Raw genomic sequence first — 17,901 nt, 5'->3', positions numbered from 1 at the left:
ACCCCCCCTCTTCCTCCTCCTCCCCGTCGCCGTCTCTCTCTTCGCCACGGGAGACTGAGGGGGAGAGAGGCCGGGACCTCGAGGCGGCCGCGTGGCGTCTCAAAGTTCGGGGAGGGAATCCATTGAAAAATCCGCGCGTGCAGTGGGGGGCGGAGGCGATTCTTCGCTTCGGGCGACGCGAGGCCGGCGAGCATCCGAAGCTCCATCCCCCCTTGTCGGTATCCGTCCTCCTCCCCCTCTCCTCGCTGTTCGATTTCGCCGTTTATTTATTGACTCGAGCGAGCTGCGGGCTAGGTTTGCTAGCTGCTCAGTATTCAAATCGCCGGCGGCCAAAGCGGTCGCGGCTGCGGGCTGTGTCCTAGCTGATTCGGGGGGTTCTCGGTGGCGGATTGGAAGGCTGGAAGCGCGCGGCTCTCGGCTGTTTGGGGTTGCTGGTGTGCAGGCTAGGTGGGGGATTTCAAGACCGATTCGAGCGGTGTTTTCCCCCCTTCTCGTCGTACTGGATCCTGCTGATTTTGAGCTGGTAGTGCTGGGGGAAAGCTCGGGGTTTCTGAACGGGGGAGTGTGCCTGAGCTCAGATTCGTCTTTCTCCTGCTCATGGTTTTAGCTGAGTCGAGGTCCCTCAGAGGGCACTCCTGACCTGGGGTCTGTGGCATCAGGACGAGAGGTACTCGCTCAACCAAGTGGGATTTGCTAGCTGTGTTGAAATGCTCTTAGTTTCTTCTCGTTCTAAGATGCCAAATAGATAGGTTGCGCTTTGATGACATTCTCTTTTTTCTTTTTTTTGGTTGGGGCTCTAGGACGCCTGTTTCTTAAAAGGTTTTGGATTTGGATGGGTCTTTGCTATCTGTCCATGTTCCAGTAAGCCAAGTACTTCGGATGTTGTGGAAATGAGGTTGCTGCAGTGTACATTTCCGTGAAGTCTGGTAGAATACAATTTCCGCAGTTTGTTTTCTAATCTTCCCCAACAAGCATGCTTTGGACGAATTAGGAATCCAGGGTTGATATGATATTACGATTACATAAACCTTGTGGAGAACAGCAACCTAGTAGTACTAAACATGATTTCTCAGACCTTTGTATTTCTCTTTTTGCTTCATAACCGCTGTGTTCAGGGATAGACAGAGTTGATTCAATCACTATGAATGTTACTCTATTTAAGCTACGTGTAAGGGCTTCATAGGAAGGGGAGGGTTTTTGTGGCTAAATGGTTCGTTATGGCGTTAATTGTGTCGTGCATATAGCTGATTTCCCCCTTTTTATTTGCAGGTTTCGCTGCTGGAGCATTTGTACTGATCAGGTTCAGTCACAGTTGCATGGTTACTTCTCTGAGCGTGGTAATCCAGGAAAAAGATGAAAGAAGACATCATGTTTGACAACCAAACAAAGCCATGCAGATCAAGGGTTGACTCCAAAAGCAATCCAAGTTCTCTCAAGCCCAAGTTTGGATCCTCATGGGGTTCCCAAATTGTCAAAGGGTTTACGACAGACAAGAAAACCAAAAAGACAGCTGCCATTGCAAGCAAGAAACCACCACTTGCAGCTGTTGAAAATGTCAATCAGACCAATCAGCAGATTCCATATCACTCTAGGGTTAAAAGATCTCTTATTGGAGACTTCCCTTGTTCACCAGCTGGTGCTCAAGTCCATCCCCATGTCTTCGATTGCCACAATATTAGGTCCCCAGCATCTCATGATCTTTTCCTTGAGTTGGATCATCTCAGGGAACAACTGCGTGAATCAAAAGAAAGGGAACTAGCATTACAGGCAGAGTTGCAACAATGCAGAGAAAACCCAAGAGTTTCAGAACTTGAGAAGGAGCTCGATTCTAGGAAAGGTGGAATTGACAGGCTTGCACGGCTTAATACTTCACTAGAAGCTGAGAAAACAAGCCTGTCTGAACAACTATCAGCTCTATCTTCTATGGTAGAACAACGTGAGGAAAATGTAAGATTAGACGGGCATGGCAATCAGATACCTAGTCTAGATGGGAACAATACACCTTCTTCAGGAAACTTGGAGTTTGAAGTTGTTGAACTACGTCGATTAAACAAAGAGCTTCAGTTTCAGAAACGAAATCTTGCAATTAAGCTCTCTTCAGCTGAGTCCAAATTGACCGGCCTCGAGAAGAATGCAGAGGTACCATTGTTTGAATTTGATTATTTTTCATTGTACTTTGTAAGGAAATATTTCAACTAATCCTTTTTTTTGCCTATGCATTAAATACTGTAACAGAGTGATATAGTTGCCAAGGTTCAAGCTGAGGCATCATTGCTGAGACACACAAATGCAAACTTGAGCAAGCAAGTTGAGGGATTGCAAATGAGCCGGCTAACCGAGGTTGAGGAAGTTGCTTATCTTCGGTGGATCAATTCATGTCTACGCCATGAGCTCTGTAACTCGGATCAAGCAACTAGAGCAACAATTGATATAGATTATAATGGTGGCATGGTGTTTAATGAGTATGACAGCGTTGAAGGTGATGCAAGAAATGCTGAGGACAATTCTGATATAAAATTCAGCATTGCAGAACGCATCAAACAGTGGTCTCAGAATGATAAGAGTTGTCAAGCATCTAAAAAGGAAGCACTTCTTGACAAGGCATGGGTAGAAGCTGCAGAAGCACGAAGTCCTACACGTAGGCACTCACTTGGTGGGCCAAAGGGATGTGCACAAGATTTCAGTATTGTGAAGAGAAGGCAATCTGATACCTTTATCAGCCTTCCAGATGCAACGGATGATTCATTCTCCAGTAACAAGGATCCAACAATCAGGGAGAAGCGTGACCTTCTTGTGGACAAGTATGATTTTGGTCGATCTGAAAGTTCAAGATTTGTTCTTGGCAAGTCAGAAGTATGTAGGTCTCAGTGTTTGGATGTTGAAAAGCGTGTGTTACGCATCCCTAACCCTCCACCAAGACCTTCTGTTTCTGTGTCAAATTCTGGTCCATCAAATGGATCGACTGCAAATCCACCACGGCCACCACCGCCTCCGCCTCCTCCAAAGTTTTCCTCAAAAGGTACTGGGGTCATGAAGAGGGCGCCACAGGTTGCAGAGCTCTACCATTCACTTATGAGAAGGGACTCAAAAAAGGATACTTCCAGTGGTGGAGTATGTGAAGCGGCTAACTCTGCTAGTGTGCGGAGTAGCATGATTGGTGAAATTGAGAACCGCTCGTCCCATTTGCAGGCTGTAAGTAGTGCACTCAATCTAGCTTATCAAAATCCGGTGATCATCCAGATATTAAAAATTGGTTGGTTTTGGCACTAACCATGCGCTTTGACTTTTTATTTAATTTTCAGATCAAGGCTGATGTTGAGACTCAAGGTGAATTTGTGAAATCATTGATTAAGGAGGTGACTAATGCGGCCTACAAAGATATCGAAGATGTGGTTGCATTTGTGAAGTGGCTAGATGATGAGCTTGGCTTCCTAGTATGTATATTCCAATGTGACTGATTTCTGAGTAACCATTCTATTGCATCAGTCACTTAAATTATTCCTTTTTTAATTTCCTCACATGAAGGTGGATGAGAGAGCAGTGTTGAAGCATTTTGATTGGCCTGAGAGGAAGGCGGACACTCTACGTGAGGCAGCTTTTGGCTACCACGACCTAAAAAAATTGGAAACGGAAGTATCAAACTATAAAGATGATCCACTCCTTCCCTGCGACATTGCGCTGAAGAAAATGGTTGCAGTTTCTGAGAAGTATGACCAAGTTTTCTGAAATATACAATGAACTTGCATCCGTTTAATAATTATTACAAGTAACAATGCACAGAGTACTGATAATTTGATTGGCGTTCTTAATTCAGGACTGAGCGAGGGGTCTACAACCTTCTGCGAACAAGAGATTCTATGATGAGGCAGTGCAAGGAGTTCAGTATTCCTACTGACTGGATGCTTGATAACAATCTTATTAGCAAGGTAAATATTCTCTGTTGGACTGTCCCCCTGCAGGTTTAAATTCTAAAGTGTAGTCTTTCATCAGCTAATAAGACTGCAAATGGCCTTGTCAGAATTACACTACTTCAGTGGAATGAATCAAAACTTGTTGTCTATTACTTCTAAGCATGTTTTGCATGATGGCTACTAAAAGTTCAATTGCGACATTATAAATACCTTTTATTTTTCCTTTTTACTCGAAGAGACTCATAATCCTAAATGAGGGAATCTGCAATAATTTTGTCTACTTTCCTTGAGAATGATGGAGCTATTGTTTCAAGCACTTTCGCTTAAGGAATGTGATCGGCATCTCAGGAGATTGTGATCTCTTGTCACAATTGCATCTTGCTGTCATTACTCATGAAAGCCTATAAAGCAACACCAGCTTGTGAATTACCTGCTGGTCTATCTATTTATATTGCTGGAGTATTCCCTTATGTTTTTTCCTTGGTGACTGCAGATAAAGTTTGCTTCTGTGAAGTTAGCGAAGATGTACATGAAAAGGGTCGCTATGGAGCTTCAATACATGGGACCCCTGAACAAGGATCCAGCTCTGGAGTATATGCTGCTCCAGGCTGTGAGATTTGCCTTCAGGATGCATCAGGTAATACATTGTACCAGTAGTTCACAAAAGGAAATTTCTCATGCACTGTATCGCATACCCTACTGATCAGATTAGCAATCATTGTTGTGTACATTATTTCCACATACAGATGCATTTCGCACCTCTTAATTTCCAATTGCATCAGTTATTCAATATATTCATTTTCCTCTGATGCTTGTCTACAAGCAGCTGTCGTTTTGCTAAATTTACATGATCTCCCTTATTTAAATCTGCAAGTTTCTTTTTTGTTCTAAACTACCTGTTCATTTCGCAGTTTGCTGGGGGTTTTGATCCAGAGACCATGGATGCATTTGAAGAGCTGAGGAACCTTGTTCATGTCAGAAATAGCACCCAGTAGCTAGGATGCAGTGCCACAAGCTTTGGCAAAAAAAGAGAGAGAGAGAAGCATTTCCGAAAAAGGACTAATTTCAGGCTTACCCTCTCAGTAAGCATAACAGACAGTTTAGCTTTTGGTTGTGTGAGATGTTCGTAGAATTGGTGTGCATGTTGTGTAATATATGTACTCTTCTCCTATGCGTGTAGTAGGCTGAAGGAACCTGCTGCTGCTGGCGCTGGGCTTGTGTAGGGTTTTGTAGCAACCTTTCTGGAAAATAGAAAATGCGTAGGAACATGCTTCTCGTGTGTTGGGTGTGCACACAGCAGTGTTGGTTGTCTCTGCCTCCTAGAGTTTTGAATCCATGCATGATCAAAGACCCTCTTTACAGGTCATGGATGGTTTCTGAAAGTCACATGCCTTCTTATGGTTCAATCACCTGAAGCGGCACCCCTTTCCCGTCCATTGGCCTATAAAGTTTGAGAACACTTCAGCCTTCAGGTGCTCCTGTTCTGCACCGAAGAAAAAAAACCCACATCAAAACGAACATGAAAAATCCAACCAAAATATAAGAAAAAAACACATCAAAACGAACAAGATAATTCATGCAGATTTTGGGGCTGAACAAAATTTGTGCAAAAATAATGCATGCTAGTACTAGTATGCGACCCCACGACGTGACCATTCAGTTCAGATTCTGCAGAGGTAGCACTTGAAATTGGTAACGGATTCTCCTGAACCAACACGACTCCGCGGCGATCTCCAAATTTACTTTAGTACCCCCCGCTGCTTCGCGCGGGGTGAGGTTTCCTTCCGAGTCCCCGCCGCCGCCTCCCCCGCTCACCTTCGCCTCTCGGCCTCCGCGGCTCACCCTCCGGGCTCCGGCAACCCCACCCCGATCGCGCTGGCCACCCGCTTCGTCGCCAGCCATTGCCACCCGCACCGTCGAGAAAGCTCCCTCGCCTTCCTCGACGATCGAGTCCTCCGCCCGCTCGGCACCGCCACCGCCGCCTCACAGCAGGTACCCAACTACTACCCATCCTTGCCTCCTCGCGGCTGAGGGCTTGCTCGCTTGGGGTTTTGTTGCTTCGGCGCTTTGCTTCGCGGTTACTGATCGTGCAGGGACTAACACGGTAAGCCGAACCGTCAGAAGCCTAGGCAATGATTAACTCCCCAGCCGGATTCGTTGTACCATGAATAATCGTGGTAAAAAAAAAATAGAACATAGAAGCATGGACGAGGAGGAACCTAGCCAGTGATCGTGGTAAAAGCTGCAATGTTGGATTTAGTGTAGCGTGCCATAAGCTTAGGATGATGCTCTATGGCCTATTTTGAACTAATGCATTATTTTACTGGCAAAGACATGATTCACGTAGGAATAGGATACGCGTGAAATTATTTGATATGTGCATACATTAATTTGGTTAAAAGTCGAGCTAAAAGTCTCAAACAAGAACAGTGGCGGACCCAGGGAATAAATGGAGCCCGGGCAAAAGTCATGGTAGTCATGGTAGCTCTTCATTCTCTCTTCACTATAACAGGTTATTACAGTCATGAGTTGCTGATCTGAATGAGCTTCAAGCCAAGATTCTCTTGCACCATTCCATGGGAGCCCGGGCCGGTGCCCAGGGTCGCCGGGCCCTGGGTCCGCCCCTGAACAAGAAGCATGTTCGTGGTAACTTCTATGATATAGATAGGTCTATTATATATCACAAACCCAATCCAATTTTCATGTTAGGGAAACATGTACAGTGCTCCGTTTTGTCACTCTAATCATCGATCTTTCATGCACAGGCAACACATTAATTTGGATTCATGGCCTTACTCTGGCCCCCTACTCCACTGAAACTACCTCCTGTCCATGGTGCTGTCCGCCCTACCATAAGCGCGGGACAGGTTGCGAGGGTTGCAGGTGCGTTGAAAAACATTACTTATTTGTGAAACCTGTGATTTGTTTTGCAGTATGATTCATCCAATTTGTATGGTGGTTAGTTCTTGTACTGTGTGCATGCTTACATGCGTCCGCATGAGTTTCAGTGGGTTTCAACTTTCAAAGATCGTTGTTTCTTTTGATGTAACTATATTGTACTTAAAGATCATCTGCACCCACTATATTGTGCATGTACAATTTTTTGCTGTAACATTTGATGTGCATGTAGAACCATGCATCATAGCCATTGACCATTGGATTTTGTTGCTTTGTTAAAACTAATTATTGTTCTACATAGTTGTTTATAATCATTTAAACTACAGGGCTGTAAAGAATGTGAATGACTCCTAGTACTAGTGAAATTCTTGTGTTCCATATATAACTGAGATCAAATGTAACTGAAATAGGTTCTAGAAATTTTGATTAATTTTTCTCATCAGAGGAAGAATCTAGGATGTTTTACCGCTTGACCTGATTATCTGTCATATTTAGGCTATGGGGCTGCATTTGCAATCATGGCACGAACCATGTGTGGACCACCTTCTCTTAGATCACCAGGCGGAGGTAGCATAACAAACTGGAAATGTCGGAGCGCCAGGAGGCCTCCCTCAATAGTATTGATGGCTCAAAACCATCAAACCAAGGCACCAGCATTTGCTGGGATACGAGCAATGCAGAGTCCTACGGCTACACCCTTATTTGGTTCCAAATCTAAGTTTCCCAGCAGATCATCGAGAGGACAAAAGAACACTCTTGTCACCAGGGCGACGCTCAATAGCTTCACCGGGGAGATTTTGAACATGTTTGCACTTGCACAAGAGGAAACACAGCACCTACTCAAGATCGGAAGCAATCAAATCCTGTGGAGTCACGTTTCACAGTGCATTCGCATTTTGCTCTTGGACCTCATACTCAATGAGGTAAATTATATTCAAATAAACTCTTTACCTCAGTAGTGCTATATCACTCTTGAATACATTTGCATGCTTAGTTGATTGATAGTCATAAACTTTTCTTGCATCTCAGGCTTTCCAACTGATCGATGGTAGAGTTGGGAGAGGAAGCAGCCAGACTTCTTCGAAAACTCGAAGCAGTGAGACTTCTACTGAGACAAAAGGCAAGATGTCAACACCCACACTTGATGAGTATGGAACTAATTTAACAAAATTAGCAAATGAGGTACTGTTCTGGACATATTAGAGTGTAACACAATCCGTAATATTCTGGGACACTAATCGATAATTTGATTATGTGATTTACTCTAGGGAAAGTTGGATCCTGTTGTCGGAAGACAAGAGCAGATTGATCAAGTTGTACAAATTTTAAGCAGAAAGGGGAAGAACAATCCCTGCCTGATTGGAGAGCCAGGAGTAGGAAAAACGGCAGCAGTGGAAGGGCTTGCCCAGCTCATTGCCCGAGGGGATGTTCCTGAAACAATGCAAGGGAAAAAGGTTTGTTTCTTTGTTGTACAGGGCCTTTATTGTGATTTGTTTTGTCCTGATTCTGTCTTATTATTATTTCAGTACAGCAAACCGTTTTACATACAAGATATATGGAATAGAAATACCCGTTTATGTTGGTTAGATTTATCAGTTGCTGCCTTGCTGTTTTTCTATGTTTTTTTTGTTATTGTAATATACTGTAATCACAATGAATTTTTAAATTACTAGCCTAGGATGAGTTTCTTAGGAGACATACATCCAGATTAATGCAGTAGTTCATTGCTATGCAAATGTACCAAAATTAACGAAACACAGCAAACTTCTGTGATGATTTTCTTTCGCTTTATTTGAGCTGTCCATCACAACATCATATGGGGTGGTCATTAATTAATTGTCGTTCCCTAAAACTCCTATGGTAGGTCATCTCCATCGACATGGGACGTTTCCTTGCTGGTACAAAATACCGTGGAGAGTTTGAAGAAAGATTAAAGAATCTTCTGGAAGAAATCAAGAAGTGTGGCAATATTATACTCTTCCTCGATGAAGTTCACACCCTAGTAGGAGCAGGAGCAGCAGCAGAAGGCGCCATTGATGCTGCTAACATTTTGAAGCCAGCACTAGCTAGAGGTGAACTACAGATGAGCATATCACGTTGGACCTGACATATGAGAATTTTTTATTGTTGAATTTGTTTTGCTAAGGTTCTCAGTCAGACATTGATGGTTCAGTGTATTGGAGCCACTACAACTGATGAATACATGAAACATATTGAGAAAGACCCGGCACTAGAAAGGCATTTCCGGCAGGTGAAAGTTCCCGAGCCAACAGTTGATGAAGCAAGATAAATTCTAAAAGGGCTTCAAGAGCGTTACGAAACTCATCATAAAGTCCAATACGCTGATGAAGCACTGAGCGCAGCTGCCGAGCTCTCGCACAAGTACATCAGGTATGTTAATCTGAGAATGGTGTCAGTGAATGTTGCTCCATTCAATTCATGAAAGAAATTTCAAGATAGAAAAACTAGATTCTGAATTCTGTTGTTTGAAAGAAAAACTTTGAATTCTGATGACGTTGAAAGCTGTAAATTTGATCCTAAAGTGCTACATGTATTTAGTTAAATATGTTATAGTATAAACCTTACAATGTATTTTCCTATCATGTTGGGTGTACCTTCGATTTTCATGAAGTTAGATTTGAAATCACTATAGAGATAAGAACCCATTTCAGCTGACATACTTTGTTGAGGACCAGTTGGAGGTCTCAAGAATTTGAACCCTAAATCCTACTCACAGATATCTGTAACTCTACATCTGGTTCATAATTTCACAGCAGCATTTGTTTTGCAGTGATCTTTCATAATTTTACAGCATCATCTTCCATTTGCAGTGATCGTTTTCTCCCAGACAAGGCCATTGACTTGATTGATGAAGCAGGTTCCCTTGTCCGCCTACGACATGCCCAGGTACAAAACAGTCGCAAATGTATCATGATTCTTTTTTTTAATCATGAAGTGTCACTTACAATTTTACAAAATATCAATCTGAACTGATCCACAGCGGAAGCTACCCAAGGAAGTTAAAGATCTTGAAACAGAGCTCAAGAAAATCATGGAGGAGAAGAACGATGCCATCCACAGCCAGAACTTTAAAAGGGTAACGATGCACCTATGCATTTCTTTGCTTGATAATCGTGACATTTCTTTCGGCCATCTTCTCCAAATTTTGTAACATGTTACTGAGTACTGACTAGATGATCTGAACGTTATGCAATCAGGCAAAGGAGCTCCGCTACCGAGGACTGGAGCTAATCGGTAAGTGCAAAGAGGTGACCAACGATGAGGTGAATCCCGGCATGTCTCTGGTGCCGGTGGTCACCAAAGAGGACATTCGCCACATCGTGTCCCTCTGGACCGGCGTGCCTGTCCACGATGTCTCCACTGACGAAACCAACAAGCTCCTCACGATGGAGGCGGCCCTGCACCGGCGCGTCATCGGGCAAGACGAGGCCGTCACGGCGATAAGCCGGGCCATCCGGCGCGCCCGCGTCGGGCTCAACGACCCGCGCCGGCCGATCGCGAGTTTCGTCTTCGCAGGGCCAACCGGCGTCGGCAAGTCGGAGCTCGCCAAGGCGCTGGCGGCCTACTACTACGGGTCGGAGGAGGCCATGGTCCCGCTGGACATGAGCGAGCTCATGTAGAGGCACGCGGTGTCCAGGCTGATCGGCTCGCCCCCGGGCTACGTCGGGCACGGCGAGAGCGGCCATCTGACGGAGGCCGTCCGCCGGCGGCCCTACTCGCTGGTCCTCTTCGACGAGGTCGAGAAGGCCCACCCCGACGTGATGAACATCATGCTGCAGATCCTCGACGACGGCCGGCTGACGGACAGCATGGGCAGGACGGTGGACTTCACCAACACGCTCATCATCATGACGTCCAACATCGGCGGCAGCATCGCCGCCGACGGCGGCTGCGGCAGCGGCGGCGACTGGAGCAAGAGCAAGGGGCTCGTGGAGGAGGAGATGAAGCGGCACTTCCCGCCCGAGTTCCTGAACCGGCTGGACGAGACGATCGTGTTCAGGCCGCTCGGCAAGGTGGAGGTGAGGGCGATCGCGGCCGCCATGGTGGAGGACGTCGCCGCCCGGGTCAGGGAGGTGGGCGTGGAGCTGCGGGTGACGGAGGGGTTCGTGGACCTGGTGGCGGAGGAAGGCTTCGACCCGAGGTACGGGGCGAGGCCGCTGAGGAGGGCCGTCGTGAGGCTGCTGGAGGACACGCTCGCCTACAAGATGCTCGACGGGGAGATCGCGGAAGGGGACTCGGTGGCCGTCGACGCCGACGCGGCGGGGAATGTCGTCGTGCTCGGACGGAACAGCCGTGTCCTGCAGCTGCTGCAGCCTGTCACGTTTGAGAATGTCTAGATCAGGCCCATTTTTGTAGATAATATTCTAGGAGTTGCTTAATTGATTGTGTTGGAAGAAGTTCATGATTTTGGGCCTGTTTGGATGGAGGGGTAAATGGAGTAAAAATGGTAAAAGGAGGTACTTTATACCTTCAACATCTAAACATGAAGGTAAAAGGAGTTGAGGTAAATGTTTTACCCCTTAAATTTTCTTTACCCCTCTTTGGGTGTCAAATAGAGGTAAAACTTGTCTAGATCCCACCAAAAATAGTGCAATTATTGTCTGGCTCTCTCTCATGGCTATTCTACCAAGCCTAGCTACCTACTAAACATTAAATGTTATCTCCAACCACATTTGACCCTAATCCAAACAACTTTATGGGGGTAAAACTAATAGGGGTAAATGGTAGGAGTAAAATATTTAACTTGAGGTAAATTTACCCCCAAATCATTCAAACAGGGCCTTTGCCGACTACTGCTAGCTAGTATAAACTATAAACACAGATAATAGTTAGGCTATCCTGTCATGTAAGGCTCTGTTTGGAGGAGCTAAATTCCTGCCCCGTTGGCATAACCTAAGCCAAAACAGCTAAGCTAAAGCTGGTGAGGCAAAAAAAAAACTTCTAGTTCATTTTAGGACGAGTTTAAAACAGATTCATAATACAGTATCTTGATTTGCGTAAAACAAGTGACGGTAAAGCTGGAGCTAAAATAAACTATGGGTTAAAGTTTAGTTTAGCGAGCTAAACTTTTTTTTTTAAAGAAGCGAGCTAAACTTTAGCACTATCTTGTTTGGAGCCAAATGCTAATCACGTGCTAATGGGAACCTATTAGCACAGCTCCTTCTCCCCATCTAATGTTTTATCCATATTTTTTAAGTTTGCTAAACTTAGCACTCTCATTAGCACTCCTATTTAGAAGTGCTAATGCTAAAGTTTAGCATTTTTATGCATTAGCATTAGCACTAGCCTCCAAACAAGATCCTAAATATATTAAATTGGTGTGCATACAATATTTCTAATATATAATAGTATAACATTATCATGTTATTTCTTAGAGACCAAAACAATCAAATGCTGCGTCATTGTGTCTATGAAAGTGGGCCCGAGGAATTTGATTTCGGGGCAAAATGTTCTATTCGTGCCAGAGCTACAGTTAGGGATGGCAACGGGTACCCGAAACCCGATAGGTTTTTGCTCCATTAGTTGCGGACATAGACTAAATTCTATACCCGCGGGTTTTTTAATGGGATAAACTTCGTACCCGTCGGGTTTGCGGGTGCGGGTTTGTTCTCCAAGTACCCAAACCCGCAAACCCGTGGGTACAATAAACCCGACAACATATAACCTAAAATACCAATGTCACGAGGCCTTGTATCAAAATAAGGTCCAATCACATGCTAAGAGAGACTTAGACTCATATACTTCCATTCCTATGGATGATTACCTACTCATAGACTCATTTGACTATAATGCATTGTGTATTTGTTTATGTTTTCTATTAAATTTTGTTGCTTCTACTGTCGGGTACGGGAAACCCGCGGGTAAAAAAAACCCGCACGGATACGGGTACGGGCATGAAATCATACCCGCGATGGGTATGAGTTTTTTAACAGATATGATTTTACCTTAGCGGGTGCGAATTTGGGTTAGTGATACCCGTCGGGTTTCTACCCGTTGCCATCCCTAGCTACAGTGCATCGCTACGAGCACACGCGCACCGGTCCAAAACCTGGTTGAGAATTGAGACGCCATAAAAAAAAACCTGGTTGAGACGCACCCCGTCGCACCCGCACAAGCAACCCGTGACTGGTGACTCCTACGCGCCGCACCGGAACCGGTCGAACCAGCCCGGCCCCTGGAGTAACCCTTGTCCCCTTCAACCCCCTTCTGTTCCGCTCGCCGACCCGACCGCCGCCGCCGCCACCTGCTGCGGCTCGTCGCCGGCGAGGTGCCACCCGCACCGATTTCCCAGTCCTCCATCGTCGAGAGGCGCCGCCCTTTTCCCGGTCCTCACCTCGCGGGCAAGGCTCGCGCGGGTCGATTCCTTCCTCCCCGCAATTGGTGGCTGGTGAGTAACCCTAGCTTGCTCGCCCCCTCGAATTCCTTCTACCCCGAACCAAATCCGAGCTTCTCGTCTCCTTCTGCGTCTGCTCTCCAGCGCGCGAGGTCGATCCGGCGGAGCTGCGGGGCGCGGTTTATTTTCTCCTCCCCAGAAATTTCGCGGGGCTTGGCTGGACTGAGGAACCCCCCCATGCCGGACGTGAAGCCCCCCGCTGCCGTTCCCGCTGCCGCCGGCGCCAAGGCGGCGGCGGGTGACGCGCCTTCCCCTGCGCCCGCTGCTCCCGCTCCGCCCCCCGCGGCCGCCAACGGCAATGGGACGCCGCAGAAGCCGCCTCCCGTCCCCGCCGCGGCCTTCGACATGCCCAAGCCCAACCTCCGGGGCCTCAACAAGCCCAAGTGCATCCAGTGCGGCAATGTCGCCCGCTCCCGGTAAGAAGACGGAACTTATATAGCTTCCTTATATTAGGCAGGATTGCTTGCTCCTACTGGTTGTGTGGTGTGTGAAGGCAACTCAAAAACCTTCACCTGTGTTTATGTGATAGACCGCGGTGTCGATATTGATTTGTGAATTATATGCGCGCGCTTTGCGCGGCCTTTCAGGTGCCCGTTCCAGTGCTGCAAGGCCTGCTGCTACAAAGCCCAAAATCCTTGCCACATTCATGGTATGTGCGATGATGCTCCTTTACCTTGATCTGTTCTTGTAGTTAGTGACCTGCAGGCTGTTTGGTGTGCTGTCTTTAATATCTTCATGATTACGTATCTGGTTGACCCACAGGCAGTTTAGTGCTGCGATATCTAAATGTCTGCTGATTTTGTTTCTGGTACAACCTGTTTTCCACGCATCGGTTTCCTTTTCACCTTATATTTTTGTTCAGGCGAAATTGTATTAGTACAATTCTCCACGAATCATTTTGCTAACATACCACTCTCCAAACTCATTTTTCTATTTTATCACTCCCCAAAATTGTCTCGATAGAACTCACAAACCATTTTGCTAGCACACCACTCTCCAAAACCCTTTTTTTTTCTTTTTATTTTTGCACTCCCTACTTCTCCATTTTCACCCTTCTAGCACCGCGCTCATGATTGAAACTGAAGTGCAGATTTGATTCGAGGAGCGCTCACGATTGAAACCGAAGTGCAGATTAGATTCGAGGACTCTTACCTCTTACCACTATCTTCTCTGTCTCCATAACCACTCCCGATCCTCCTCTACCTTGTTATCCTCCATCTTCCTTTGCACTATCTCCTTCCTCTGCCTTTAACCTCCATCTTCATCCCCTCCAGCTACCGCGGATCTCCCCGTCATCAGTGCGGGGCACTCCCTGGTGGTGGCTATGCCGCTAAACGTCCACAAGCACCACACTTGACCAACAGACAAAGTCAAACCACGGGCCCTTTGTTACCCAGAGCCACCACGAGGTAAGCAACTCCACATGCATGAGCTCATCTCCAGCCTCCAGGGGACTCAACCATGAGTAAAGTCGTGCTCCATGTACACGCCCTCTCTGATGCTCCTTGGCCTTGGTCTCTCAGTCAGCACTACTGAGGGCATCCTTCGTCCTCTTGTCCAGCAGATCTGACAGGATGAGGCAACAGAGCAGGGGGGCTCGGCTTCCGGTGATGTGCAGAGAGATATAGAGACAAGGAGGAAGGAGACGAGATCTAGAAGCTCTGCTTTGGCAACAAAGAAGGAAAGGAACAGCCGAAGATAGCAGGTTTGACGAACAAGTGCTAAAATAGCAAACTGAGTACACAGTGGTATCTTAGCAAAACAGGTTGTGGAGAGTGCTATTGAGACAAATTTACATTTGTTTAGCCTCACTTATCGTTTAGCAGTTTTTCCAGATTTATTTAATGTTATAATTTAGTGGTGCATCAGGTTTCGTAGCCGAGATGAGCTAGCTTTGAGATACAAATTAGGAAATTTGACGAATCCATCCTAGCACTGGCTCACTGTTTGTTTATTTCTAATTTTTTTATGGCAAGTTTATAGACTAGTGAATTCATTATTATGTTCAGATATTAGTTACCATCCAGAATTAATGTCTGGAACAATCTTTCAAATAAATCTTACAAACTGCAAGTACGGCTTGTCCAGCAGATATCAAAATTTTAAAAAATTAACAAGCAATGGAAGGTCGTAGTTTCTTTTGATGGTGAATACTTGCAGACTATTTGAGGATGTAATAACCCTGTCTTGCTTTGTGGAACATGTTAAATAAGTGGGGAGGGAAGTGGGAGACGGATTATTTATTGGACCTTGCATTAACCTTCTCATTTCATGAAGAAATCGGGGGAAGAGGCTGCTGCAGAAAAAATTGAGAAGTTCTGAGAGTTTTTTGCAGTTCCAATTTCCAAAATCTAAACATCCAGTCTAGCCAATCAGCACTAGAAACTCTGTCGCCTTTGATTCAAACATCCCCTTATACATGGCCCTGTTAGTGTTTATGTTAGAACAATTTCTTACAGGCATTGATATTTCATTTATGATATTTCTAGCTCAATCTGCTTGTTGATTCCTTTTTTCGTATCAATTTTCTTTTACATGATTTTGTATTGGGTCTGCTGCTCTGTGATATTTCAGAGTGTTGTTTATTTTTAACTCTCCTCTGAACACCACTAATATTGTCTTGCTTCACTGATCATGACAGTTCTGAAGCAGACCAACACATTGCCAGACAAGCCATCACCTACTTCTGCTCCTTTGACAGAACAGCCATCTACCAATTTACCTGCAACCGGGTAGAGTTCATGAAACAATATTGATAATTCATCTCTGGCAAAGAATTGCATTGGTTCTGATTCTATGTTTGCCATTTGTCACAGTTCAGCATCAAGGCTTGCTTGCTTGCAGAAGCTTCCCCACCATTTTCTGAATTCTCTCCGAACAAAAAAGGCGCTTGCCAAAAAGGTTATTGGCTGTTTCACCCACTCTTATCTGTTTCGAACCCTTTTTAGTTTCTATCGTGACTTGTTTTTTGTGTTCTAGGATGTTGCGAGCATAAACAAGTGGAGATTTATGAAGTTAAAGGAACATATGCAAGGAGATATTGATGCTGAAAATGAAGCATATGAGAGGTACACACAGAATGTTGGGCTCCTGGAGGAAACATTCTGTCCCATGGAGGATGCTGCTAATGAATCTGAAGCTGAAGCAACTTCCTCTTCAGAAGAAGAAAGGATGGACCTGTTGGTTTCAGAGGCAAAGGTGAGGTTGAAGTCGGATAACGAAAATGCAGATAGCTTCAAGGAGAGGGTTGCCACTATCTTGGACGAGAAGCTGAAGAAACTGCAAGAGCGTCAAAGTGCCTATGACTATGAGGATGACAAACCACCATCGAATGCAGATAGCTTCAAGGAGAGGGTTGCCACTATCTTGGACGAGAAGCTGAAGAAACTGCAAGAGCGTCAAAGTGCCTATGACTATGAGGATGACAAACCACCATCTGATCAGGATCAAGATGATCATACAACCCCAGTGAAGTTTAGTGCAAAGCAGAAGATGGAGAGAGCCGCAAAATTTAATGAGCTGCTTGGTAGGATGACAAGAGCACGGAGCGAGGATGATTTGAAGCCTTGCCGTGATCTCATCGAGCAGCTGTTTGGAAAGGAGGCGCTGTTTGGAAAAGAGAATGGTACCCCCATGTACGAGTCAAACAGAATGGAGACGGAGCCGAGCGGCCGGGAGTCAACTACCGTAGCAGCAGCAGCACGGACGTATTCCTTCCCAAAGCTGTGCACTAGGATAGAAGTTGGCGAGGAGTTTGCCTCCAAGGTCGATGCTGAATTCTCTTCTTTGAGTGAGGTTGCGCAGCTATGAAGTATGAATCTGCAACCTGGGCTGATCCCTACACCACTGTTCGGTAGGGGGTGTTGTCACCGAGCTTCTGCGCTGCGTGCTAACTTGACAGTGTAATTGGTAGATGTTTGTTTAGTGACCGGTCATTTAGTGTAAACAGTGTGGCGTCAGTTAGAGTAATGCTGCGTTTTATATAATCAGTTTTCTTGAGCTGTGTTTGTCCTGAATACATGGAGCATGAATCGAATTGTTGTCTCAGTTAAAATGGCAACTGCTGGGCTGCTCACTTCATTGGTTCAGTTATGTTATTCATGTCCAAATATGAACCTTGTTCATCGCACATTCAGCACGCAGAGGAGCGTGCACACGACGCAGGCTTCTCTTAGCATGCCGAGCCCACGTCAAATTCAAATGTCAGGCTTCTCTCAGTCCGCGTTAACAGAGGAGCTGGTGTGGGCATCGACATTGAAGGCCACGGGCGGTGTGATGACGCCGTCTTCCTCGTGCGTAGCAGCCGGTGGCCATGGTGAGCTTCACATGCTCTCGGTCACTTCGCCTGCCGTCTGCCGGAGAGTGCCTGCAGTGGCGGCGAGCAGGGACAGGACGCGTATTTGTTCAGCGATTGGGAGAGCATCACAGCACAGGACCGGACTGCAACGCGGGCCTCTTCCTCGTCAGGAGCGGCGGCTTGCATTACTTGCTTTCGGTGCTGACGGCGGGCAGCGGTGGCGCGGGCGCGCCCATACATGTCGGCCGAAACGCCTCACCGGCGGCGCAGGCGCGCAGCATTCGGCCGTCGTCCTCAGCTCGTCAGGGCCGGGACTCGGAACGCGGAGGGCGTGCGTGAACCGGCACCGCGGCGAGCTTCTGCAGCGAAGCCCGCTGCAC

At 46.2% G+C, this 17,901-nt stretch overlaps 2 protein-coding genes and 1 pseudogene across 5 annotated transcripts; all 3 read left to right on the top strand.

Moving 5' to 3' along the window:
* Positions 1 to 5,203, top strand: LOC120711304 (protein CHUP1, chloroplastic-like). Of its 3 annotated transcripts, none has more exons than XM_039996774.1 (8): positions 1 to 218; positions 1,270 to 2,139; positions 2,236 to 3,192; positions 3,303 to 3,434; positions 3,526 to 3,707; positions 3,815 to 3,926; positions 4,405 to 4,548; positions 4,823 to 4,934. In XM_039996774.1, exons 2-8 carry the CDS (start codon positions 1,354 to 1,356, stop codon positions 4,904 to 4,906), a joined length of 2,397 nt encoding a protein of 798 aa, XP_039852708.1. In that variant the 5' UTR covers positions 1 to 218; positions 1,270 to 1,353; the 3' UTR covers positions 4,907 to 4,934. The 3 variants fall into 3 exon arrangements, with proteins under 3 accessions (XP_039852708.1, XP_039852707.1, XP_039852709.1); XM_039996773.1 differs by having other exon boundaries at positions 26 to 214; positions 4,823 to 5,203; XM_039996775.1 differs by lacking the exon at positions 1 to 218 and adding an exon at positions 300 to 667.
* Positions 5,204 to 5,842: 639 nt separating this feature from the next.
* LOC120711303 lies at positions 5,843 to 11,339 on the top strand (annotated as a pseudogene).
* A 1,600-nt stretch (positions 11,340 to 12,939) lies between these two features.
* LOC120711302 lies at positions 12,940 to 17,301 on the top strand. Of its 2 annotated transcripts, XM_039996771.1 has the most exons (7): positions 12,964 to 13,218; positions 13,309 to 13,640; positions 13,812 to 13,873; positions 15,866 to 15,956; positions 16,041 to 16,125; positions 16,204 to 16,453; positions 16,562 to 17,299. In XM_039996771.1, exons 2-7 carry the CDS (start codon positions 13,402 to 13,404, stop codon positions 17,032 to 17,034), a joined length of 1,200 nt encoding a protein of 399 aa, XP_039852705.1. In that variant the 5' UTR covers positions 12,964 to 13,218; positions 13,309 to 13,401; the 3' UTR covers positions 17,035 to 17,299. The 2 variants fall into 2 exon arrangements, with proteins under 2 accessions (XP_039852704.1, XP_039852705.1); XM_039996770.1 differs by having other exon boundaries at positions 12,940 to 13,218; positions 16,204 to 17,301.
* The last annotated feature ends 600 nt before the right edge of the window (positions 17,302 to 17,901 follow it).

This window comes from Panicum virgatum, chromosome 6K (genome assembly GCF_016808335.1).
Source record: "Panicum virgatum strain AP13 chromosome 6K, P.virgatum_v5, whole genome shotgun sequence".
NCBI classification, from domain to species: Eukaryota; Viridiplantae; Streptophyta; class Magnoliopsida; order Poales; family Poaceae; genus Panicum; species Panicum virgatum.
This window is presented reverse-complemented; position numbering and strand designations above follow the sequence as displayed.

Bases quoted from the DNA above. Each gene is read 5' to 3' on its own strand.
- LOC120711304 (XM_039996773.1), top strand. From the start codon at position 1,354: ATGAAAGAAGACATCATGTTTGACAACCAAACAAAGCCATGCAGATCA. The intron at 3,708-3,814 runs GTATGACCAAGT...TTCTTAATTCAG, and splicing joins ATGGTTGCAGTTTCTGAGAA to GACTGAGCGAGGGGTCTACA. The intron at 4,549-4,822 runs GTAATACATTGT...TTCATTTCGCAG, and splicing joins TTGCCTTCAGGATGCATCAG to TTTGCTGGGGGTTTTGATCC.
- LOC120711302 (XM_039996770.1), top strand. From the start codon at position 13,402: ATGCCGGACGTGAAGCCCCCCGCTGCCGTTCCCGCTGCCGCCGGCGCC. The intron at 13,874-15,865 runs GTATGTGCGATG...TGATCATGACAG, and splicing joins AAATCCTTGCCACATTCATG to TTCTGAAGCAGACCAACACA. The intron at 16,126-16,203 runs GTTATTGGCTGT...TTTGTGTTCTAG, and splicing joins AAAAGGCGCTTGCCAAAAAG to GATGTTGCGAGCATAAACAA.